The sequence below is a fragment of the Rhinolophus sinicus genome, linkage group LG01 (genome assembly GCF_036562045.2).
Source record: "Rhinolophus sinicus isolate RSC01 linkage group LG01, ASM3656204v1, whole genome shotgun sequence".
In the NCBI taxonomy this organism is placed as follows: Eukaryota; Metazoa; Chordata; class Mammalia; order Chiroptera; family Rhinolophidae; genus Rhinolophus; species Rhinolophus sinicus.
Window position 1 is genome coordinate 48,786,729 of NC_133751.1, and position 26,729 is coordinate 48,813,457.

General features: G+C 40.3%; 1 protein-coding gene across 1 annotated transcript in view; it reads right to left on the reverse strand.

Moving 5' to 3' along the window:
- Window positions 1–2,006: 2,006 nt before the first annotated feature.
- Window positions 2,007–26,729, reverse strand: part of LG01H3orf70 (linkage group 01 C3orf70 homolog) — a 51,600-nt gene continuing 26,877 nt past the window's right edge. Inside the window, exon 2 of the mRNA XM_019735833.2 lies at window positions 2,007–6,904. Within this exon, the coding sequence (XP_019591392.1) occupies window positions 6,348–6,904 (557 nt within the window). The 3' untranslated portion in view covers window positions 2,007–6,347. The remainder of the gene's footprint in view (window positions 6,905–26,729) is intronic.

Sequence of the window (26,729 nt, forward strand, 5' to 3'; positions counted from 1 at the left end):
TTCAGGCTGGGGACGAAGAAAGACAACAAACAAATCCTCTCCTCTCTCTCCAACCCACTGGCCTAAGAACTTTCCTGCCACGGTTGGAAATCTGGAATGGGGTCACTCCTCAGCGGAAGCGAGTTAGTTCCAGGGCCCACACTGCCCAGTCCAGCCTTTAGCCTCGACCAGCAGGCACATGCGCGGGTGAGATGCTGCCGGACGTGTGTGCCCTCCACTTCCACCCACGTGCCCAGGAAAGTCAGGCTCCACCTGCACTCACTGTCCAGGACTCATCATCTTCAGCATAACTTACTGGGTTTCCTTCAGAATTTAAAAGTAATATCAATTCATTTTAGAAAACTAGGAAAATTCAAAAAAGCAAACAGAAAATCACCATTAATGTCTACACATATTTCCTTTGCCTTGCTTTTCACTTGTACCTCCCTCACATTCCCATGTCTGCCTGGCTCCTGAAGGATTCCATCTGTCCTCCAGTTGCTGCTCCTTGACCCGGCCGTGGCAAACCTGAGTCCCGAGTTCCTGTCTTACCCACAGCGCTATGGCAGCACACAACTGGGCTGGCACACCAAGGGTTAAAGGCAGTACCAGCTCCCACTGGTTGCACTGTAATGAGGATGAGAGGCTAAATTAAGGTTTATTGCAGAAGTAAAGTGTGTGTAGTCAGCACTTGTAAGAGGCTACAATGAAATGCCTTCTAGAACTTGGCAATACAATTATCTAGAGTTAAATTAGTAGAATGCACACAGAGTAGATGAGATTAGCTGGATGCAGAAGTCACTTTAAAATACAAATTATCTTTTGTGAAGACAGAAAGAGGTAGCCTTGAATGCTGGTCAAAATGTGATTAAACATGGAAGAAGCAATGGTCTAATAAAAGCATTGAGATATTTGTCAAAAGATAGATGGTGTGTGTGTGTGTGTGTGTGTGTGCGCGTGCGTGTGTGTATGTGTGTGTGTTGGGGAGAGGTCTGTGTGAGGCAGACAAGGGGCAGAGACGAAGGAAGCCTGTGGGTGTCCGTCCCACTGCCTGGAGAGCAGCCACCTGCCGGTGGGGAGGTTTGCTGGGTGAAGGACGCAGTGGCACAGCTGCTGCTGCCCTCCCAGGTGCACCAAGCAGCCTCCTGACTCAGCCTCCAAGTGCCGTGAGGGTGGGAAGGGCCCTATAAGGGTGGACAACACCAGCAAAGGGCCCGAGCTCCGTGAGCTCTAGAGCCAAAGTGACTGGGTTTAAATCCTGACTCCCACTGCTTACCCCCTGTGCCACTTGGGGCAAAAATGTTTACTTCCTAAGTTCTTTCCCTGGCTTGTGAAATGGGGATGCTGAAATCTCCCTCGGAGGGTGGCTGTGAAGATTACTCACAGAAACCAGTAAGGTAGCTATTGAACTAAAATTACTACTACTAACTGATCTGATTACTATTACTAATAAAAGAATGTATTTAGCAGTCCCCATTGAGGTTACTCAATAGAAGCCAATCCCAGAAGTTATTCTTCTCTGGGTGTGCTGAATGTAAAAATTGAGCTCCTGGATTTACCAGACTGAGGTGTGGGCCCTGGACCTCGGTGACCGGGTGACTGCACCCCAGGGACCTGTGCTTAGCCCTTACATGGCATGTATGAACCAAATACAAAGCTTGTGGCTTTGTGGGAAATAAGTACTGTTTGTGGGGGGATGTAAGTTTTATTTGTATAAACCTAATGTAGCCAACAAAAAAGTTCTTATTACAAAGGGTTCTGGGAGTTACCCTGATGGGTGACCATGATTGTATATTATGGATAATGACACTTACCTGCGCGGCATCAAGCTTTTGTCAAGTTTAAATGGGTAAGGATGTAACCTGCTCATTTCCTGGCACAAGGTGAGCACTCAGTGTAAGTGTTTCACATTTTACAAATGTGAGTTTTTGTTTTATTCAGTTCACATTGTGTTTTTTAAAATCAGACAGAACCTCTCTGAAGGAGGGATTGCAGGGAGGAAATATTCCAAACTCCAAAATACCAAATTTGTGCTGGTACAAAAGAAAAAAGTCACATTTATTTTACAAGGTAGTATTTTCCTAAAGTGTGATACATAAAGGAAAATTTCTATAGGAAAACAGAATATCATTTTAGGAAATTACAGAATGGTCAACATTATGCTTAAAACTTTAAAATAGGTTTAAAAAATAGCACAGTAAGTGCACATTGAAAGGTATGAACAGCCTTAAAAAGTGTATGACACAGTGATATGGAAGCTCAATATTAAAACCTCTAGTGATGATTTGCTTTCAGACCTGTTCAAACAAGTCTATTAAGAGAGCACTGCTTCAATCTTAATAGAAAAAGAACTCAAAGCGCTAATAGAAACATGGCCCTTTCCTAATACAGTCAACTCTCAATTATCCGCAATAATGAAAGGGAACAGCGACATAACATTTTTAAAAGGTAAATTATTCCAAAATTAACTTTGAGAAATGTCATTGTACTTGTTTGGATGTGAGAAATACTGAATCCCTAGAATGACAGTACTGATAAAAGAGAACTCCCACTTCTTTCCCCGCCCCTCCTCAGTGGGAAGAGACACAATCACATCTACTTTCTAAAAAGCCTAAAATACAACTGGTCTCCTTAATTCTGACTCATACTTCCTCTGGAGAGCAGAATAAGAAAGAAAACTGTTAAAATTTTGTTTTCTTCATGTAAAACGCCAAAACGTTTCAATAAAATTTTGCAAACAAGATGGAAAAATTGAGAGCTGACTGTATAAATATTGTTTTAACTTATGCTGTTTTTTTTCTTGCCTAGTAGTATTTATACCGCCAAACGTATCTTGATATTTTGACAGCTTTCTAAATTATCTGGTTGCATCTTACTACCCAAATAGAGACATGTGCATAAAAGGAGTTTGTCATGATCAGTTCCAAAAGAATTATGACGTTTCAAACAGGCCAGGAAATGAAGGTTAAGCAATAAAACTACCATCCCCAAGACAGAATCAAATCCTAGATCAAATCCAAAAGATATGTCAGGACACCTTCACAGTTTGGTTCTTGTTTTGGTCGTTTTATTTTGTGTAGTACTATACTACCTTGAACTACAGGTTTTCCCTTCCCAGGGTTAGTCCTCAAATTCTCTTTTCAAATCTTGAAAATGACAAGGTAAAGAAATAACCTAGATTTGATTATAAAGCCTTATTTGTTAATGTACCAATTAGTTATATCCACAAGGCATTTTAATTGGTTTGTCATTTCTCAGAAAAGTTATGAGCACATTTGAAACCTGAAAATTCTAAAATAAATCTTAGATAAGAAAGCTAAATTCCATGCAGTACTTATTTTTTATCTCCCACCTAATAGCTTTTACACCAACTTTCAAAAAGTAGGAAAGGTGCCAGGTTTCTATCAAAGCCCAAGAGAGCAGCGTCTCCATCCACACAGCCCAACCCTCTCCTCCACGTGAGCACACCACAGGTCCAAATGATAAAGCTTTCATATCTCTCAGTGTACAAGTATCAACCAAAGGCTACGTAACATGACTGTGTCCAATATCTATAATACATGTTGCAGCTTACACATTTTCTAAAGTGCCTATAAATATGCTTATAGAAATGAGCAATATAATATCAGGATTACAGAGAAATTCTTGTATACAATATAGAACAGAACAGCCCTAGAATTTAAATTGAAACTACACATTTTTATATACTTATCTGTTGTTTTTGGAATGCAAGCATAAAGAAACGAATTCTGGTTCAATCATATATGATTTTCTAGAGAAGTATTAACAGTGCTAGGACAAAAGAAATTCTTGCTTGTGCTTATTTAGAAAAGGTTGTTTTGAGATCCAGGAGCATCTGATACTTAGAATCCAATGGAACATCTCCAATTGTATAAAATATATCACAGTAAGTGAAGCTTAGTGAATTTTTAATTATAAAGAGATTGTGCAAATATTTAAAGTGATATCAACATTATTAAATCCAAAAATTCCATGAAAATCGTGGCTAATCTGAATGGCAGTTCAAGGGTTTAAAAAACAGGAACCTAGGCAAAGTCACAGGTATTATTAACAAAGGGCCCAACCCTGACACAGCCAGCTTCAGAAACGTGGCCCTGTGACCACGTATTTGCATGGCTTTTGAGACCTGGTGGTTGACTCCCATTAGTTAAGGGGCAGGAATGTGGGCCCAGGTTAGAGAACTAACAGGAACGGCGTAGAGAAAGCGGACCCTCCGTATGCCCACGGGGGATACAGTAAGCCTCCCACGGGTGTAGGTGCAGACAGACTCGGCCCAGGTGGTGCTGTGAGCCCTGAGTGCCCAGCAGCTGACTGACGGCCTCTGAGCGTGCCTTCCGCTAGCCACTCAATCAGGCAGGCACTGAGAACCTGAGGCAGGGCTCATCAGGTGTCTGTCCCCAAACCACCCGGGTTAGGTGGGCCAGGCCGGTGGCGGAGGCCCTCTCTGCACCCCCGCCTCACCTGCCCTCCGCTGTGCCCTGCTGTTCCTGGAGCTCCTCTCACCACCTACTGGTTTCACTTGTTGAGTCCTTCCATTTCAGTAAGCGGGAACTTGATGCTACATTTTCATCTAGTGTAGACAGTTTCAACTAATGTTGCTCTCAAAAGAATATACATGCACTGCTTTCTAAACCCCATGGATGTTTTGGGCACCTAAACCCAACAAAGTGTTCTAGCCGCTTGAACTACACATACAACTAGGAAAGGAGATTCTGCCTAGAGAGATTTGTGAAAGAAGCCAAATGGAGGCCTCAGGGAAGAACACAACAGGCCTCTCTCTATTTCTTAAAACACAAACTAATGTGACACAGAAGAGATGCCCTAATGCTGACAGAGCACAAGATAATGCCACAAGAGTGCACTCATGGATAGTCAGGATATAAGAAATAGTTCTCTGTCTCCAACTTTGATAGTTCTACTTGCATTAGGCCATATTTTAAATGTCCTGGATTCTTAATAATGCCTCACAGAGAGCAGATGTGGAGAAATGGCAGATAACCAACTCACACAAGAACACACCTGGTATAAACAGAGATGAGGAGGAGAATTCTGAAGAGATCTAAATAAGAAAGCATTATGCACTATTCTGCATGTGTGAGAAAAGAGAACATGTATAACAGATCGTGAATATTACTGTAGTCAAGTGAATATTACACAAAATATTTTCTTCTGACTCAGCAGGGAACTGTTTCAACTGCTTTTGCATTTGCATAAAAAAAGCCCATGCATCATACTGAATTCTAATCCATTTTTCACCTAAGCCATTCTAATGCTTCATACAACCAAATGAAGCAGAATTATTCAAACCTATTAGATTCATTCCTAATCCCTAAAGGACTGCTGTCTTTAGCATTTCCATGCTAACTAAAACTATTATGGTTTTTTTTCTTAAGACATCAGATGTGGCTGCCTCCTAAACATAATATCTATATAACTTCCTAAAAGTTTTCCCCAGATTTGAAGAACAATTAAGAAGAGCAGGAAAATGTTGGGGGAACTCCCTAAGAGACCAGCTCAAATACTGCAATGCATTCCCCAGGTAAAAGCCAAGTACATCTCTCCTTCTGTGGGTTCCCAGAGCATGCTGGGTACTGTTACTTGCATGTGTTATCTCCCCTATTGGACTGTGGGTCCCTTCATGTAGGGAGTCAGGTCTTATTCATTCTATATCCCCAGAGCGCCCTGCAAAGTGTAGGCACTCAGCTAAAGCTGGATTGGGCATGAAACTGAAGATGTCATCTCCTCTTAAACGAAGGTCTAGCTCAGCCCCAACTCATGGAGGGTTGTGCCGTAACTGGCCATAACTAGAGGCTGGGCTGGCCTCTGGTACCTTCCTAGAAGTAAGCCAGGCAACACTGGCCCAGACCCATGCAGATGGTGGGGAGAAGGGGAAAGGGACACAGTGGCATCTACCAGTGCACGCTCCGTTCCCCTCACCCATCTGGGACTAGCAGCCTGCCAAGAGGAATGCTAAGGAGTTTCCTGTGAAGAACTGGCGATTTAGGAAACACTGTCTCCTTCACTCTGGGTCGCTCCTCGCCCTGACCCACGACACTCTGTGCTCATCACATTACCGTTGGCAAAGTTCCCCATGAAATTAAGGCTGCACCACAATGGATGACACCAGATGCTACACAGAAAGTGAGTCAAGATACAAAAGAAAACCATTTATAAGAAAAAGAAAATCTTAGTTATAAGACAAATTTGAGAATGAAGCTCATCAGCAGACCATTGAACTGCTATTGTTAGAGACAGATTAGAAAATACCAACTGCGCTGGGCAAAGGATCCATCAGACAAAAGTAGGAAAGCTCGGTGTGGAGCAGAAGGTGCGGCTTCCTGCCCGACTCACACGGTGGTTTCTATCGTTTCAATCACCTCCAGGTCAGACTGCGACGGGGAGAGAAGGGTGCACTCGTCTGGTTCCCAGCTGCTCTCTGGACTGTAATCTTCCTCTGAACTCAGTTCTGCTCCTTCTTCTGTGTCCTCATCACACGATTCCACATAGTGAGCCCCGATCGCGTTGATTCCGGAGTCCTCAGAACTTGAGGGAGAAGAGCAGTGATCTATTTTTGGTGTATTGCTCTCTTTTGAAATTAAGGCATCGTGTGCAGAGACCTCCTCAGGACTCATTTTGTGGGAATGTGGTGCTGGCTGCTTCTGCACGTAACACATCTTCCCATTAATACATTTCACCTGATAGTTGTCGATAAAGAGGTCTGAGATCATACAGTACCTTGGTGAATCAGGCGGGAGGGGAGGCTGGAAGACAGATGCAAATTTCAGAAAGTGTTCAGTGAGGGAGACGGAGATCTGAATGGTGTTGGTGGGCTCCCGGGGCTTCGCGGGAATCTCCGTGCTCGGAAGCTGTTCCACAGGAGTCATGGGCTGATACACGTATTTGCCTGTGGGGAACACAACAAAGGCAGTCAAAATCTAAGAGTACGGCACCAACTGCAGTAACGCAGCCAGAATGGTTTCTGAGGACTCAGAATGCCCTTAACATTATTTCAATCACATCTCAAAAGAAACTAGGAATAGAATCATACCACAGAATCAATTAAAAACAGAGCATGGTATATAACGTCATGGTATTTTCATCTAAGAAACAACACACTTTACAAACCTTCATTTGTATTTGAGTCTTTCTAATGCCTCTGAAGTAGGTGGGTGGAGACAATGATCCTTATTTTGGAGACAACTTTAAATGATTTACCCCTCATACTAGATAGAGTCAAGAATGTCCATGATATAGTATAGTAAAAACACAAGTGGTAAAATAGTATACTATATAATAAAATTATAATTTCCATTTTTATCTTTAATAATTATAGGTTACTAATATATGCATTTACAAACTGGAGAAATACCTACCAATTTATTATCAGGATTACGGAACACTGACTTTTTAGGTTTCCATGTTTTAGTCAACACACACACACACACACACACACACACACACACACACACTTAATAGGTGATGGCCTATTGGACTGAGCTGGTCACCTTCCATGGCCTGGGTAAGCAAGATGGAGGGTGTGAAATGATCTCTTTCAAGACCAAAGTTCGTGGGTGGCCTGAATAGGGGCCGTTCTCCCAGACACCAGCTCCACTGGCATACGCAACATAAACCAAGCAGAAGCAAAGGCACAGAAGAGTGCAGGGGGTGACCCACTGGATGTGTCTAAGAAACCAAGAAGCTTAGCTCCAAACCGTCCCCTCTGCTCTCAACCCTCGGTGTTTCTCACATAGTTTACATGGAAGTGAAACCTACATGGATCTGTTCCTGATGTGTCTTTTTCCTTTGCTTTGACTTCACTCAACATCTCACAAAACCTCCCATGTACCAAGTGCTAAGGAAATAGAGAAAGAGATGAAAATTACTCAGTCTGTGAATCTAAAAAGATTTCAAAATAGAAACATGGAAGGAAAAAAAGAAAACCTAAAAAACCCCGAGCTGGGTATCTCGGGTTTTTCGTAATGTAGTTGATGCCTCAGCCTGTACCATGTCTTCTGCCTGTGTTTAGGACAGGGTTTTGCAACCTCAGCACTCCTGGCATTTTGGACCAGACAATTCTTTGTTGTAGGGGCTTCCTAGGAACTGGGTGATGTTTAGCAGCTTCCTTGCCCTCTACCCACTCCATGCCAGTAGCACCTCCTCCCCAGGTATGACAATCGAAAATGTCTCCAGACATTGTCACATACATCCTGGGGGGGCAAAATCACCCGGGGTGAGCATCAGTGATTTGTGATATCCTCCTGAGCGTCTCTGTAAGCAGATCACTCACTGCGCATGGCACCTGCTCCTGTGTGTCTCATTTCTTGGTCAGACTGAAAAGTCTAGGATAGGAATCACATTTATAATGAAAACTACCTTAGATTGTTTAAATAAGTTCATTAAGCAGAACAGCAATTCCAGATCAGAAATGTGAGCAGCGAACAAGCCACAAACAGTGCAACGTTAGTAATCTATTAGACATTAATCAAGCCTGCCTATAATTTTTACTTCTCTTTTTGACTTCTGTACAAAAAAGTAGCCTTAATTGCCATAATTTCTTTGTAACTAAATTACCTTAAAACATATTCAGCTTCTGTGGAGTACAGCATAGGGAATAGAGTCAATGGAATTGTAACAGCTGCGTACGATGTCAGAGGGGTAGTAGTGGGGGGTGGGGGGGTTATCACTTTGTGAGGGTGTCAATGTCTAACTATTACATTGTTTTGTACAACTGAAACTAATATAAAAAAAAACTGTATTCAGCTTCATTCTTGAATAACACATGGAAAAGGTACACTTAAAACTATTAAGCCTTGGGTTCCCAGGTCTGCTTCCAAGCCTAGACATATGTCATGTAAACCCTATGGTCTGATAAAAATACAAGTAAGAAGAACCTGTCCTACCTGCCTGGGAAACTAGGTTTAAAACATGTCAGGTATCTTCATTTCTCTGTTTCCTGTAAAAGAGGGTACTACTCCTTGTCAGGCAAAGTTCTAATCAGGTAAAACCTAACGGTTTGGCATGGTAGGTCCTCTGCCTCCAAGCATTACGTTGGTATGGGCTTACCAGCTGAAGGGAAACCAGGCAGACCCTCCAAGCCACCTGCCCCAGGGTTAGAGAAAGACATGTGCAGACAGAGGACAGAGAACGGACTTGGAGAACGTGGAGGACTACTCCATTCTGTCCACAGGGTGGTGAACAAAACATCTGGAATGGAGGTGTGGTCTTTTCTATTCTTGACTAGTGGACCCGTGGTCATTGAGTTCAGGAGGCCGTGGATGGTGGGCACTCAAGCAGTGCTTGTTGCAGGAGGCTAAATAAGTTCATTCTAGCCCAAGCGACCTCCGGTTTAGTTACCTACTTATCACAGCCACAGGAAGAGGTTCCTGGCCACTGATCCTCAGACCCAGAGAGGTCAGGGTTTTATTTAGTCCAAACATGAATTTAAGGAGGTAAAGCCTGACTTTGGGACTTCTCTAACGACCTCTGCTCTCACTTAACCCCTCACGCCGCTGTCTCTTCCTGTCCCTCCTTTGTGTTTCTTCGTAATTCAATTCTTTGCCTTTTCTCTTCTTCTCGGTTCTTCTATCTCTTTCTTTCTCTAATCCTCTCTTCTCCAAAGCTCTAGTTTTCTTCCTTGAAGCTTAGTAAAAGATGAAGAAATGCAGCTGGGAGAGGAAAATGAATACTGCATTCTAGATTCCATTTCCTTCTACACAAGTTATACTTCCTACCGTGTTTCCCCGAAAATAAGACCCAGCCAGACCATCTGTTCTAATGCATCCTTTGGAGCAAAAATTGATATAAGACTCAGTCTTATATTATATATATATAATGTAATAATTTTTTAATTTTTGCTCCAAAAGATGCATTAGAGTAGATGGTCCGGCTGGGTCTTATTTCCGGGGAATCACAGTAAATGTGCTTACTCAGAGCTAGGACACAGCTCATCATCTGGTGATGTGGGATACAGATGCAAGAAAGAAGGCAGAGAAGAAAAAAATAGTAAAGATGGCCAGGTAGGAAGGTTTAGTAAACATCTTTCAAATATTATTATACAATACTGTGTCGTCTGATTTCCTTATAAGCACATTAATAATAAAACAAAGTCCTAACATGGATTTAGTTTTATAAACAATGCAGAGGGTTAGTACGTTGTCCCAATCCCCAATCACTCCTATCTGTACACTGCGCTGTGAATCCATGTTCACAATGGATTCACAGCCCTGAAGCATCACAAGATCCTGAATTATCAGAGAGGCAGTTATGTCCACTCTACTGTACTTATTAAGAGAATAAAATGAACTAACACACTTCTGCAATAGCAAGGATTGAAACAAAGGGGTTTCTGGTCACTCAGCCAGGAAATTCAATAAACTGGTATACTCTATTCTCTTACCAATCTTCTTAATTAAGGATTTGCTACATTACTTAAAGAAATAAATGCATGAGAACTTTTAAAACTTCAATCTCTAAAAGGACAAGACACTCAACAGAGAGTCAGGGCTTGGAGAAGAGCAAAGTAAACAGAGAGTAAAAGGAGAATCTAGATACAATATGATCAGCAATTCCACTTCTGGGTATATGCCCGAAAGATCGGAAAGCAGGTCTCGAAGAGATAGCTGTACACCCTGTTCACAGCAGCATTAGTCACAACTCACAACAGCCAAAAGGGGGAAGCCACACAAGTGTCCCCAATGAATGGATGAACAAGATGTGAGATATATATCTATATCTATATCTATATCTATATCTATATCTATATCTATATCTATATCTATATATACACACAGTGGAGTATTATTCAGCCTTAAAGCATAAGGAAATCCATACTACAACACTGATGAAACTTGAAGACATTATGCTAAGTGAAATAAGCCAGTCACAAAAAGACAAATACTCTATGATTCCACTTATGGGAGGCACCTAGAGTAGTCAAATTCAAAGAGACAGAAAGTAGAATGGTATTTCCAGGGGGTAGCGGATAAGAGGGAATAAGGAGTTGTTTAATGGGTACAGCGTTTCAGTTTTGCAGGATGAAACAGTTCTGGAGATGGATGGTGGTGATCACTGCACAACAATATGAATGTAGTTGATACCACTGAACTGTACACTTAAAAATGGTTATGATGGTAAATTTTATGTTATGTGCATTTTACCACAATTTTCTAAATTAAAAAAATTAATTAGCATAATTAACTCAACAACAAATCCAATTTTTAAAGGGGTGTGGCTATACAGGGTAACATGAGGGAGCCTTGTAATGATGGAAATGGCTGTAACTTTACTGTATCTTTGTTATGATACTATACTATTATTTTGCAACTATAGTTGTCATTGGGGGAAAGTAGGTAAAAATACATGGGACCTCTCTACATTTTGTTAATGCACTTCGGTGGGAATGTAAATTGGTGCAGCCACTATGGAAAACAGTATGGAGGTTACTCAAATAATTAAAAATAGAACTATCTTATGACCCAGCAACTCCACTTCTGGGTATTTATCCGAAGAAAATGAAAACACAAATTCAAAAAGATATATGCACCCCCTATGTTCCTTGCACCATTATTTACAATATCCAAGATACACAAACAACCGAAGTGTAACATCGATGAATAAATGGATAAAGAAAATGTGATATGTATACACAATGCAATATTATTCAGCCATAAAAAATGACGAAATATTGCCATTTGTGACAACATGCATGGATCTTGAGGGCATTATGCTAAGCGAAATAACTCAGAGAAAGACAGATACCATATGATCTCACTTATATGTGAAATCTAAAAAAAAAAAAAAAGCCAAGCTCATAGATAGAGAACAGATTGGTGGCTGCCAGAGGTAGAGGGTAGAGGTTGGACGGAATGGGTAAAGGGAGTCAAAAGGTACAAACTTCCAATTATAAAATAAATAAGTCATGAGATGTAATGTACAGCATGGCAATTATCGTTAATAATACTGTATTGCATTTGAAAGTTGCTAAGAGTAAATTCTACAAGCTCTCATCACAAGAAAAATAATCTGTAACTATGTATGGAGGCAGATGTTAACTAGACTTATTATGGTGATCATTTTGCAACATACAAATGACAAATCATTATGTTGTACACCTGAAACTAATATAATGGTGTATGTCAATTATACCTCAAAAAACTACATATTAATATAATTTTTTCAAAATAAAATATACAATTTAAAACAGTAAGAAAAAACCCACAGAAGTGATATAATACCCTTTTCAGTGTATTTTATCAAGAAGTATATGCTATTGCTATATCTCGTTACAGATGATGTTAAATTTGAACACTTGTTTAATGCAATACCTAAGTTTCTCCACTGTAAAGTTAGTATTTTTCTCTCTGAAATTATTATCTTGGGAAGAGATATTTTGAAACTATGCAAATGTCCTTTTCTCACCATACTTTCACCTGCTAATTTTAGCATGCATATGTGCAACTGGTCTGCAACAATCATTACTCTGGTGTTTACCAAACACTGATTTTCTACTTCCATCATTCCTTCTATATTCATCAATCAGACTTCTGTGTAAGCAAGAGCTGCTCCTTCTCCCTCTTTTTATTTATTCAATTATTTATTTATTTAAGCATTGACTCATAGAAGTTTATTCTATTATATGTAGTGTGATCCATTATTATCATTATTTATTTTGTTGCTCAAATTGTCCCAGACTTAGCTCTCGGGAGCTTCTTCAAGTCAGCACAGGCACCCTTTCAACACGCCCCTGTCCTTTTTTGAAGACTTTCTGGCACCGTAAGATGTTACTGGCTTATCTTGTACTTCCCCTTGCCCCAGTCCAGGAATCAGCCATTTCTCCAAGGAGCCCTAGTTCCTTTTCTTAAGAAATTATACACATTCTTAGCTTGTTCTTAAAATATTCCTATAAAACAGAATCTTAGTTTGCTAATGACTCATTCACTCACAAAACTCACCCATAGCAACATGAAGACTAATCTCATTACACTACTTAGCACCAATTTAAAAAATAACATTTAAAATAAACTTCAGAAACCCATTAATTTATCTGGAGACCTTTCCAAAGGAGCTGAAATCACTTTCTTAGCAATGAAACTGATTTTACAACACTAAGATCACAAAACCCAACTGTGTTCAGTAAGTAAAAATGAATTTCATACATCTTGTTTCAGGGAACCTGATTCAACACTTTCAGCTGTTTCTCAACTAAAGATCAATCAAAACCACTAAATGAGTAACTTCCACTATTCTTTTAAAGTCTTGGTTCATAATTTTTCTGATTGTTCTTCCCCTTTGGAGTTTCACAACGCCTTGTGAGACACTAAAAAAGATTTATGTTCTCATCCTAGTTCTTTGGTTAAAAAAAAAAAAAAAAAAAGGAACAGAAGAGTTAATTACTTTCTCAAGCTCATTTAACAAGATAGGAGTCAGTTCTAGGACCCAGACCTTGTGATATCTTGTGTTCTTGCTTCACAAGGATACTCATTACTTCATTAATAACGTTTAGATAATGCTCTTAATTTACGCTGACATTTTCTGCCATTAACTTCAGCTGAAATTCCAATTTGTAACATAGTGTAACTACATAGCAGATATATTTCCTTGAAGGAGTTTCTTTCTTTTGATTGTAGAGCACAAAAGGAAGAGAAAAAGACCCAAACCAATGTGGAAAATAAGCTGTATGCTGGGGTAAGTGACTTAAACTTTTTTTTTAAGTTTTTTAAGTGACTTTTTAAACTTTTTTTTTTAAGGATCAGTTGTGCATTTTAATTCTTAAAAAAGATCCTTTGGGGGGAAATATGCTTTTTGCTTTTACAGATAGTTTTATGACTGTTAAATGTGTGTCCCCATGACACATAAAGTACCCTGCTGCCAGGAAATGCAAAGTAATTTTAAAATTAGCCTAAGCAAAATATAATTAAAAAGGTAAATCTACTGGAAAAAAAACTGAGTGGCCTAAGGGAAATTGCATCCACAGTTCAGTTCTTTGATTTTATATAGTGAATCACAGTTATGTTTATTTTATTACCAAGGGCATTCATTATATTAAAAGTAATGTTAAATGTGGTTATTCAGCTGTTTCTGCAGTGTGCATTATTTACTAAATTGAGTAGCATATCACAAACTAAAAACAAAAAAACATTTATTACTGTGTTTCCCCGAAAATAAGACCTAGCCAGACCATCAGCTCTAATGAGTCTTTTGGAGCAAAAATTAACATAAGACCCTTATGGTCTTATGTTAAGTTCTTATATAATATAAGGTTATATTATATTATATAATAATTATATTATATAATAAAAAAGATTATATAATATAAGACCCGGTCTTATAGTAAAATAAGACCGGGTCTTATACTAATTTTTGCTCCAAAAGATGCATTAGAGCTGGTGGTCCGGCTAGGTCTTATTTTCGGGGAAACAGGGTATAACCAGTATTTTTGCGGCTTCCACTGGCAGTCAATATGCCAATATTTTTGTACTTCTATCTATGAGAACGTTATAGTTCATATATAGTCCAATGTGTTGAAGTCCCCAATCATAAATGTATGCAAGATCCTAGTTTCTTTGTTTTTCAAATTGTATAACCTTCTTTAGTGCAGTGAAACATATTAATATAAAGCAAAACCCTAGTGAGACAGAAAACTAGAAGCACGGTTTATTTACTCATGTACCAAATATTTATTGAACATCTACCATGTTTATCCTACTAAATCAGATGCCATGGGGAAATAAAAAGAAATATAATATGTAGTCATGCTTCAAGGAGCTTCCAGTCAAACTGCGAGAAGAAGATAAAAAATAAAGTAAAAACAAATAAAAGCTGAGTAAAACTATAAGAACATATACAAGGGTATTTATTCACCAAGCAGTGGAATAGGATTCTAGGCTTCCCTGGAGGATTTCATATGACTATCAAAAGATATGGACCTGTGGAGTGCAGACAAATTAGAACGGCTCTAGACCTGTTTCAGAGCAGGAATGTTTGGCATTTGGGGTTCAAAGAGTCCACCAAGAGAGCAGAGGATAGTTTGTGAAGAAGCTGGAGGCTGGACAAGGCCCACGTGCTCTTGTTTTGGTGATAACGGTGACCCACTGACAATTACCGAGACGGCAAAAGGATCTTAGAGACTATGGGAAAGAGGTGCGGATGGACGGAAAAGAGAAGGAATGTGGGTTCAGAGGAGGCGCCTATGGATTTCCAAGCATCACATCCTGATGTAGCGTGACTAGGCAGAGACAGAAACCCCAGAGCCGCTCCTGGAAGGTGCAGATTTGGGGGTTCAGGGCAAGCAGTGGAGAGTCAAATGCACCTGGATTTGAATCTCAACTCTGCTACTTACTTATTAGGTTTTTGACCTTTATCAAATTGTTAATATCCCTGTGTTTTCCGTTTCCACAGGGTAAAGGTGGTTAGTGATATCTACCTTTTAAAGCACTAACTCAATGTGTGGCACACTGTAAACATTCTATTGCTGCTGTTACTTACACACGGGAGGGCTGCCTGGAGGTCTGCAAGCCACTCAGGGGCTTTCCAGAAAGCCAGCGGGCTGGCCCTGCCAAGCCCATGACTCCCAGTCCTGAGTCTCCAGAGGCCGTGAGGCACTCATCTTACTGCCTCCGCGGAGCCCAGAAACGTCTCTCTGACCACAGTTCTCGGCCGGCCTGCCTTCATCACCGACCCCCAAGCCCTACAACCTGCTTTCATCCCTTTTCAAACTAACATTTACTGAGTCTTAATTAACGTAGGGACATGGGGTCAAAACAACAAGCAGACAGACAGCCTCCCCACCCTTACTGAGCTTCCACTCGCGGAGGGGACAAATAGCTGAACCAATACTCACACAAAAAGTGCGTAATTACAAACCATCAAGAACAACAGGCAAAAAGTGATAGGGAGAAACAGCAACATCAATGATTAGAAACTGCACGTGGAATGTGTGATTTGGGCGGGGGTGGAGTGGGGGGAGAGGTGTCAGGAATGACATCCCTGAGAAAGTGACAATGTGTGGTACATGTTGCTCAGGACCGAGTGGGAGCTAAACAAGCCACGAAGGGGAAGAGCCAGAGCGGCTGGCAATGATGAGCCAGAGGGAAAACGGTAAAAGATGAGGGAGTGGAGGCCAGACGTTGCAGGGCCCAGAGGCCATCTTACACAGTAGAATGCCATTGCAGTTTTAGGGGAAGGTGACATGACGAGCTTTGCTTTTCCACTCACTTCCATTTCTGCCTGTTCCTCTCACAGTGTGTCGGGCACAGCTAAACCGAATCTGAAACACTAAACAGACTTCAGCAATCAGGTTACCACCCCTCCCGCTCCGGTCTGGACTTCCTCAAATAGATGAGAGTAGGAATGGAGAAGGTAGAAGAAAGCGCCACGGAGCAAACCGTACTGAGCAGGAGCCCTTCACCAACAGGCTTCTACAGTCCGCCCTGCTGCGTCCACATGCTGACGACCTCGAGTCTGGGCGGCTGGTACAGTGAGGCCTGCCTTACAAATAACGACTCTAAAAGTGTCATGAACCAACAATAGAGAAGGCGTTCGCCACACTTGCCAATTTACAGCACCCAATCTGAAGAGAGCGATCATGAAGCCTCTCTCTCTACTTTTTAAAGCCATGTTTAGTCCTACTTGAAGCCAAGTCTTCTGGTTTAAGGGAACAATATATGAAACAACCCTTGTGTATTTTAATAACTACCAATGAACAACTAGGGGGAACGAGAAAAGATATAAAATGCATCCCTCCTACAATCCAGCCTGGGTCACACAAACTCCATGAACACCACAAGTGTTATGCTGTGCGGTATACACTACGGAGAGTGTAGGAGCTCAGAGAAAAGGAGGGCTGCAAGGGCTTAGAAAAAGCTCCACAGAAAGCGTGGGATGCTAACTGAAGAAGAGCTGAGACGGGGGCAAGAGAACGTGCAGCGGCATGGCGTGTCCACAAATCCAGAGGTGGGAGAAGTGTGGGCTGTCTGAGGGGTGGCGGGGTGACCTGCCGGACAGGAGCAGAGCATTCTCCTGTCACTGAGACCAGTCTCAACACCCAGATACTCCGGAAAGAAGCAACACCCTTCCCTTGCCTTGGGAGACTGGATACATTAGGGCCACTCTGCTGAATAAACTGGCACAACGGAACTCCTTGAACTTGTAGACATGGAAAATTCCAGTTGGGAAAGCCCCTTCTAGGGCCAGAGAATTCAGAAACATCCTGATAAGTAAGTCTGGCTGGGGGGGGAAAAAAGGCAGAGAATAAGAACTCTCTCAGCTCTGCAGTTCCTTTTAAGTGGCCAAATAAGGATTTCATGCAGCGAATATATCTACCTTTTTCCACTCAATCTGGAAAGTCCCACTTACCCACCAGGAGCTTTTCTGCAGAGCTGGTTTTAATACAGTAATTGGTTAGAAAAGGGATAGCTGAGGGAGTCCTCTCCTAAGGATGGGTCACTGAGGGTGAGATGAAACATGAAAACCATATGTTCAGAAAGGAAAGATGGCTGCTGACAGAGCAGAGACTCAACCAGTATGTTTTAAGTGTCTGCACTCCGCAGCACAGGAAAACACCAAAAGAGCAGCTTGATGGAGGGAAAGATACATAAATGGGAAAGTGGCTGATTATGGATCATTACAAGGTGAGGAAGCTGTATGAGAACCACCCCTTTTTTATCTAAAGATGGATGAGGAGGAGGAGGAGGACGATGACAGTCATTACCTTTGATTTCTTTATCACAAGCCTTGACCTGATGGGCATTTTATGAGCCCATCTCAGCCTCCTGCTTTTCTCTGCAAAAATCAATAGTGCATGAGTTGAGTTACCAGATTGGACAACAGATTTCTAAAACTGCAATTAGAGAAAATCTGAGAACAAAGAAACTCCCTATGGAAGGCAGCACAAGTAGAGACCAGAACGTGACGAGTCGGGCGCAGTGTGCTGCCATTCCACTAGACACAGCTGCACAGTTCTACAGATGCCAAGGAAGTTATCAGCCGCCGTTAACTCAGTGGACAGATATTCCTGACAGACTAAGGCTAAAGGAAACCGTGTAAGGCATCTGTCACATTTATCTATTGATCTGGGGATGAAAAGTTCAGAAATTCACAAGGAAAAGACGCTAACCAGTCAACCTGATCTAAGAAAAATAAGCTCTTGAAGCATCTGAAGCATCTGTGCTTAGCACAGGGGCTCAGTAGGGACTCAGCTGATGTTTACAGAATTTTTAAAAATATATCTTTGGTAAAAGTTATTTTTGCAGGAAACCATGCCAGTCCATGGTTCAAGAACCTCATTTTCAAATGTATACAAACCAACATGGCATTCTAGAACTCTTTTTGATGAATCACTTTTTTATTAATCAATAATAACACATTCTAAATATTAATGAAATACAATTTAAAATCAAATTATTCATATTTATATGTAAGAATTTATATCTCCCAATATAATAAGAAAATATATTCATCATTTTATTCTTTAAGCAATTGGAATAATTACCTCTCACGTCTCTTGGACCTGGGGTTAGGCCTGCCAATTTCAAAATCAGTGCCACTGAGAGAATCCAAAGAGTTAGGGTTAAGAGGAACACATTTAGTGTTGACAGCGAGATAGCATCTCTACTTCACTATCATGCATTTAACTCCTGAATGGGGCGAGGAGGCTGAGAGAGGGGGCTTTGTCCTTGGACCACCTCTTCCTCACAATGACTGGGTTGGGAAATGTACTGAGGGAGTCACTCGGCGGTTGACACTAAACAGTAAAGAGGAAAAAAAGGGTCCAGATTACAATGAAACTATAAATGTGCTAGTTACCAGTTTATTGCCTCTCAACTGCAAATTTTCCCTTCAATATATGTTCTGCCATAGCAGATAGAATTCCTTTAACCATGCAGGGAGCATGACACTAAGTTTTCTCAGTAAAGAGACATTTCTCACTCGAGGGACACTGCGGGAGAAAGAGGCTCTCCTGCTGCTTGGGACGCGTGTGAAGGGTTAAGGGATAAATAAGGAAACCCGTCAGAGCTCTGCCCCAACCGTGCACCCAGAATATGTGGTTTCTGGGCAACCCTGCAATCTTGGCCTGGTGATAACTGTTCCGTGGCCCTCTCCACGCGGAAATCAGCCTCCGAAAGCCTTCTGCCTACGTCACGCCCTGCTGCCCACCCAAGCTTCTGCCCTGCTATACACCCACACCTTTATCTGCGGGTTGCCCATCCTCCCTCAGAGGGCTGCTTCCTGCTTGTCAAGCAACTGCGGACCAGCACAGCCAGGGCAAAGCAGCAGACTTCTCTGCTATCCTGTGGGCTGAACTACACTTTCTCCAACAAGGTCTGAACCCCAGCATTGGGAGAGGGGACCTCCTTCCACCTGTGTCCTTCCTGAGTATTCTCCCTCAGCCCTAGGGAACCATACAGTGTTTCATTACATCTTAGAGTCACTTATTTCTTAGAGGGTAATAATACTTTACATTAAAGTTCCTCTCTGTAATCCACTGCGTGGTTTCCATCTCTTGATTGGACTCACACAGATTCAATGACCGAGGTGAAGGTGTGGGATTTCCTGTAGGTGGTACTTGCCTGATTTGTCTACTGAGAAAATACACGCATTATATTAAGAAATTAAGTAGATTATATATTTGGAACTTAGACTAATAGATACGAAATGTTATATGTTAAAATACTAATAATTCTTTAGAAGTTAAAAATTGGACAAACTGACAATTAAGTTAAATAATAATAGGGGAGGATTTTAGAAGAATGCATCCTAAAACCTATTTTTAAATGAACATTGTCTTTGCTACTTGAATATTTCTATCTCAATAATTAATGTCAAAAATAACTAAGAAAAACAAAGAGAGCTTACTGAATACCCTTGAGTGTTCTCTTCCAAAAGAATGACATATAAAAGTATGAAACTAAAAGTGCTTTCCCTGAAAAAACAAGGAGGAAAAAAATTGAGAACCAGCCTTGGTAACCGACCAACATAATCTTAATTCCAGACTGAAAAGATTCAGGGTAGGGTGGGAGTAACCTTCAGTCGCTTAATGAATGAGAGCAGAGCGTGGTGGCTGCCACACTACAGTACAGTGTTTTCCCTAGAGCCTCGGACACAACTGCCGAGGGAGACAACGGTGGAGAGGCGCAAAGAGGAAGCACCCCTGCCTGTACAGCATGTGGAACATAAAAGGTAGGATCAACCACATTCCAGAAAAGAAATCCTGACTCCAGGTGAAGTTCAGGACAAAAGCGGAACCTATGACAGACATTCAGCACCGTGATGAGCACGGGGGAGCTTTATAGCTATTTGCCCACATCGGGAATTTATGACGCCAGCAGAGGCCTGTATTAGTCCGGTGTTAGTCCACTGGTTCATCAACAAGTTGTGGGAATGTGATAAGATTTTCAAGGCCAAATGAGATTTCTATCGGTTTGATGAGTTATTTTTTGTTTTTTGGTTTGTTTTTTTTTAAATCATCACTTGAAAACATAAAGGAAAAAAGGTGCCACCAGCACAAGTATGACCCTATAGAGAAACAAAGCCACAGGTCTTCAGAGGACAGGCTGTGATATGGGGAAAAAAACACACAAAAAAAAACACTTCCAGGGACACCAGCCACACAACAAGGATGAAACACATCCAGGTGCAGTTGTCCTGGCTAATCTAAGCAAATAACCACCCTGGGAATTGTCTAACTGTGCAGATGGCTGGCTCAGAGAGCTCCCCAGCTGCTCATGAAAGGGACACACCAACTGTGGAATACGTTTTTTTAAATGTTGCTAATAACCAAATAGGATTTTAGTGAATCCTTTGCAGACCATGAACCTAAAATGTCAGGTAAGATCTTTTTGATGGTTTCAAAGAGATTAATGATGCTTTTATTGTTTCTGTCTGAAATAAAATCAGGCCACATTCTATTCAAAACAAGTATCTCTTAGAGTTCACTGATTAATACTGATAATTCAGAAAATCTCTAGTTTTCCCATAAAACCTCAAAAGATTACAAAATGATATGAAGGCAGAAAGCATTTTCCTTTATAGTAAACATTTTTATGAACCCACAGGAAAAAAAAAAGATGTATTTATATACTGTACTGCCTGAGGAAACTAATTAAACTCATTTCAAAAGTATTCATTTTACTTTTCGGTGGATGTAATGGTTAATTTCATGTGTCAACTTGGAGGGTGTTTTGGATGAGATTAACATTTAAATGGGTGAATTCTGGGTAAAGCAGATTGCCCTCCATAGTGTGGGTGGGTCTCAACCAATCAGGTGAAGGCCTGACTAGAACAAAAAGACCAGCCTCCCTGACCAAGAGGGAATTCTCCAGCAGACTGTCTTTGGACTTCATCTGCACCATTGGCTCTCCTGGGTCTCTAGCCTGCCAGCCCACATTGCAGGTTTCGGACTCACCAGCCTCCATAACTGTGTGAGCCAAGTCCTTATAATAAATCTCTTTCTATATACACAAACATCCTATGGTTCTGTTTCTCTGCAGAACTGTGACTAATACAGTAGGACTCATTTTACCTGCAATGGTGATAAGATATTGCCATGGCAATATAATCGTATATGCCCAACTTTAACTTCCACTAATGGGGAAAATAATATTCCCAACTCTCTAGTCCAGTGCTCTTTTTCCATGATGAAACCATCCCAAAAAAGGATCTTCTACCTCATCTTCAACTCTCCCTGAGGCCAGCTGGTGAGAAGTAGCACAAGAAGTCCCAATCTTCCTTCTTTTAAGGCAAGCATGCGTGAATATTATATATTTTTAATTGATTAGATTATCTAGCTAGATCTCATCTAATTCCCTTATAACAAAATGATGGAATTCACATACATCAATGAGTTATTTTCTTCAGGTCTTTCCATCAGGTTTTCTTATAAATACCATCTGAATGATTTTTTTTCCCCCACTTCCTTTAGTTACCAATACTTTATCAGGTTGATACAAAAGTAACTGCAGTTTTTGCAATTATTTTTAACCTTTTAAACCACAATTACTTTTGCACCAACCTAATACGTAGTTTCTTAAATATTTTAAAATATTGATTTCTTTTTCCCATCCACCGAACAATAAAATAAATACTTTATGCAATGTCATTCTGGTTATGACAGTGAATAAAGACAAACTGCATTCTGAGTCTTACGTTACAATTCAATGTTACAAAATCAAAGTAAAATTATGCTAAGTACCTCAAATATTTTTCAGTTATTTCATTCATTTTCAATTACTTCCTTTAGGTATTTTGAGCTTTGATATTGGGGTTCATAGGATTCTGGTCCAAATTTTGCAAACCTTTTCTAGTTACTTGATGTCAGTATAACCCAGGATCATCATTAGACAATGGCTGCCATTTCTATCTTGGATCACATTCCAGAAATAACTATTGTAATACAGTGTGGTGTGGTAAATGTTGTTAACAGGATGACATATAGAATACAGAGGAGGAGCAGAGAAACAGGAGAGAAGTCAGTCACAGGGGGCAGGAAACACATGTAAGAGGTGATGCCTGAGCTCAGTCTGGTGGCTAAAGGCTTGGTGGGGCTGGAAAACCAAGGTCCAAAAAGGTGAAAGTTCAATACCCACTTTCTTGACACCAACACGGAATCTCATGAAATCTGTATTAGCCTTCTGCAACTGCCGTAACAAATTACCAAATTTCTGGTGACTTAAAACAACAGAAACGCATTATCTCCGGGTTCTGGATGCCAGAAGTCTGACCTCAAGGGATCAGCAGGGCCAGCCTCCCTCCAGGGTCTCCAGGGGAGAATCCTTCCCTGCCTCTCCCAACTTAGCCTATGGCAACAGAACTCCAATCTCTGCCTCTATCTTCACAAGGCCTTTTCTTTTATCCCTTCTCTTCTGACTCTTATAAGACATCTGTCATTGGATTTAGGGCCCACCTGGATAATCCAAGATGATCTGACCACCTTAACTTATTTCTGCAAAGTTTTTCAACAAATAATTTGTATCAGCATCCCCAACAGGCTAAAAAATTACACTTACGGCATTTGCATATTCAATCTATTCCCATCCAGTCTGCTTTTCACATTTTAAAAATAATTATTATGAAATATTTGTCTTACACAAAGCATAAAGAAAAACATAATGAGCACCCATGTACTGACCACCCAGTTTAAAAGAGTGAAACTAACATTATAGTTGAAGTCTCTGGGTAACATTCCCAACCTCCCGCTCGTCCCCTACTCCGTCACTGCAAGAGGGAAACTCTATCTTGAATTTTTACCTAATTATTTTTCATTATATCCCTGGGCTTTGTATGTTTAGACTAAAACATTTTCTTTTTGGTATATTACATACCACCAAACCAACTCTCACTATACAATAACCAATAATGATCATGGTACTTCAAAAAAACAAAAAACAGAAAAACAAAACCTAGAATCTGCAACCTCAGAAAAAAATTCCCATGATGTTATTTCGAACCTAAGTCACCGAACATGAGTTAAAATTTTTAACATTTTTATTTCAAAATGATAGCTGCCATTTGACATGCACACAAATCCCATACAGAAATGTGGCAAAAATAAAGCGGGATATCTAATATTTGCCTTCATGTAAAAGCTTTTATCTAGACTAGAAAAAAAATCTACAATATGTAGAAAGTTGAAACAAAAGAAAAATGAGACTATTAAAGAACTAACTGTGCCATTACTTTTTGGATAGAATTATAAAAATAGAAGTTGAAAGAAACACAAGATTACTTAAAGAGAGCATTCCTTTTCTTTGAACATGGCTGAAAAAGCAGTGCCTTGATTCCTGCCTCATCTTAGATTTGTTCAGGAAGGAGACGTTAGGAAAACCTTATGCAGTCATAAAATAATGGACAAGCACAAAAGGGACCATAAGTAACACTAGTAGAAACATTTAATGAAATAACCCTATTCATTAGTCTTAGTGAGCTTCTATTATAATTCATTACCAGAGAGTGCCAAAAGGAAACTTCCAGTTGTGATCTATATGGAGAAAAGACACAGTAGACAATTAATACCAGAATATAAAACAGTAATTAAGCCAACCAATACTTATTAAACACTTCTTAAGTGCCAGGTATAGAGTTATGTGGGGTGGGGAAGGGAGAGGTACAAAGCTTAATCCCTGGAATATAACATGGCCTGCCTTACAGCCAGAAGCTGAAACAATTTAAATTTCAAATAATACTTCCTGAATTAAGAAAATAACTAAATGAACACAAAAAAAATTAAAGGAACAAAACTGGATGAAGTAATTTAGTCTCCTGTTTTATTTATATATTGAGAAATACTAGGATTACATTAAAAGGACGCAAGTAATTATTCAGATATTTGAATATATCCAGACTTGAAAATATCCAAGAAGTATCAGCAGTATTTTTCCTGATATTGCCTACCATGTAAACATGGTCTTAGAGGCTGTATGTACAATAAATTAATGAAACAAAGAAGCTCAGCTTTAAAAGCACTGTAATTTTAAATGGTGGTAGTATCTAGATTTTAATGATTACTTTAAAGATTCACCATCAGAAATCTATCTTAAAGTAGTTCAATTAAAGTGACTTAATGTTTATGAAAGCACTTGCTAGAAAGTGGAATCTTAATAAAACTTAACACAACAGCAGCAATTAACCCCATTTAGAGCAATAAAGCGCACGCTTTATATTTGAAATTACAGGAACACAGAGTTCTACTGACTGAAAAAAACCTTGGAAATGATCTCATCTAACCCCTTAATTTTAAAAAAGCGAAGAAACTGAGGCCCAATGACTTAGGTAGCTAGCAGTAGAGCCAGGATTAAAATTCAAGCCTCCTGACATGAGACTAGTATTCTTGCAAATTCTTTTGTTGAGCTAAAATTATGGAAAAAGAAAGAAAAAAGAAAAATAAAGGACCCAGCAAAAGCTTTGTTTTCACTAAAAAGCCCTGGACTCTGAGGCAGCAGGCCAAATCCTCACTCCAGCTCTCACTAATTACAGCCGTAGGCAAGTCACCAAAACTCTCTGGAATTCAGTTTTTATAGATAAACTGAGATGGTTACACTGGGTCAGTGATTCTCAATATTGGCTGTGCAGTAGAATCCTGAGTGGCTTTTTACAAAATGCCTACGTCTTATGCCCCAAGGTCCTGTTTTAAAGGATCTGGGATGGTGCCCTGGCATCCATATTTTTTCAAAAGTTTCCCAAGTGATTGCAATGTGCAACCAAGATTGAGATCCACTGGAGCAAACAATTTTAAGGCGCCTTTTTATCAGTTAAAATTCTAACTCATTTTTCCTTGTTTTGGCTGTAGTCATTTGGCTGTGGGTTAACTAATGGGTAGGTTAGACACAATAAAGACATACAAATGCAGAAAAAAACACTGTCTCCTTTGAGACTTTGCAGACGTTCATGGTGTGGGTAGATTCTGTACCATAATTCCTGAGCACGTATTGAGGCCTGTCCTGGAGAAGCATCTTCTCCTTCCCTGATAGATCCTTCTATACGGAGGGAGCTCCATTAGTATCAAACTCTTGGCCTTTTTTCCCTCTAAAGAAGACATGTAATAGCTGATCAGTTGGCAAATTTGGAAGAATAAACTACACGTGCTTGACTCCACTCCGTCCTCTTGCCTTTTGGGAAGGAGCCAATCACAGAGAACACAGCGCTGACCTAGTTATCTAAGGACAGTCGCTGCATTGGGACGCATCTCAGTTCAGTGCTACTAGGACTGGGTGAATAAGCCTTCTAATGCTGAGGTAAGAATCTAGAAGCTCACCTGCTAGCAAAAATAAGCTACATCCTCCAACTTATATTTTATTAGAAAGAGGGCGATATTTTGAATCTCAGATACTTATTCTTTTCTTATTTCTCAACTGATTTGGAACTCAGTGAAAGAAGAGGAATGCTATTTATTGGGTCCACTCATATCTCAACAAGGCTTACTCTGTATTAGATAATACTACAGGAATACAAAGGTGCTGTGCTTTGTGTTGTTTGGTGATATTCAGACTGAGTGAATGAACAAGTAAATATTACAGTTGTTACAGACCGAATGCTTGTGTACCCCTAAAGTTCATATGTTGACATTCTAATGCCCAGTGTAAATGTATGAGGAGGCAGAGCTTTGAGAAGTAATTAGGTCATGAGGGTGGGGCCCTAATGAATGGGATTGGTGCCTTTACATGAAGAGACCAGAGAAATGATCTCTCTCTCCACCATCTGAGGATTCGGAAAGAAAGCGGCCATCTATAAACAGGAAGAGGGCCCTCACCAGACCATGACTGTGCTGGCACTCTGATCTTGGCCTTCCAACTTCCAGAATTATGAGAAATAAATATCTGTTGTTTAAGCCACCTGGCATATGGCATATTTTTTATAGCAGCCCTAGGTGACTAAGACAAGAGTAGAGATAGAATGTCATGTCTACTCAAGGATTATATTTTAAGCAAAGGAAGTCTTATCCATCTTGCCTTAATGCAGGGTTTCTCAACTTTGTCATTATTCACATTTTAGGTCAGATAATTCTTTTTTTAAAAAACCACTTTCTTGAGGTATTACTGACATACAAAAAGCTGCCCATAGTTAATTTTTCCAACTTAATGAGTTAGGAGGTATGCATACCCCCGTGAAACTATTACCACAGTCCATTTCATAACATATCCATCACCCCAAAAAGTTTGAGCTGGATAATTCTTATGTGGAAGGCTGCCCTTTGCATTCTAAGAAGTTTAGCAGCATTTCTGCCCTTTATGCATTAGTTG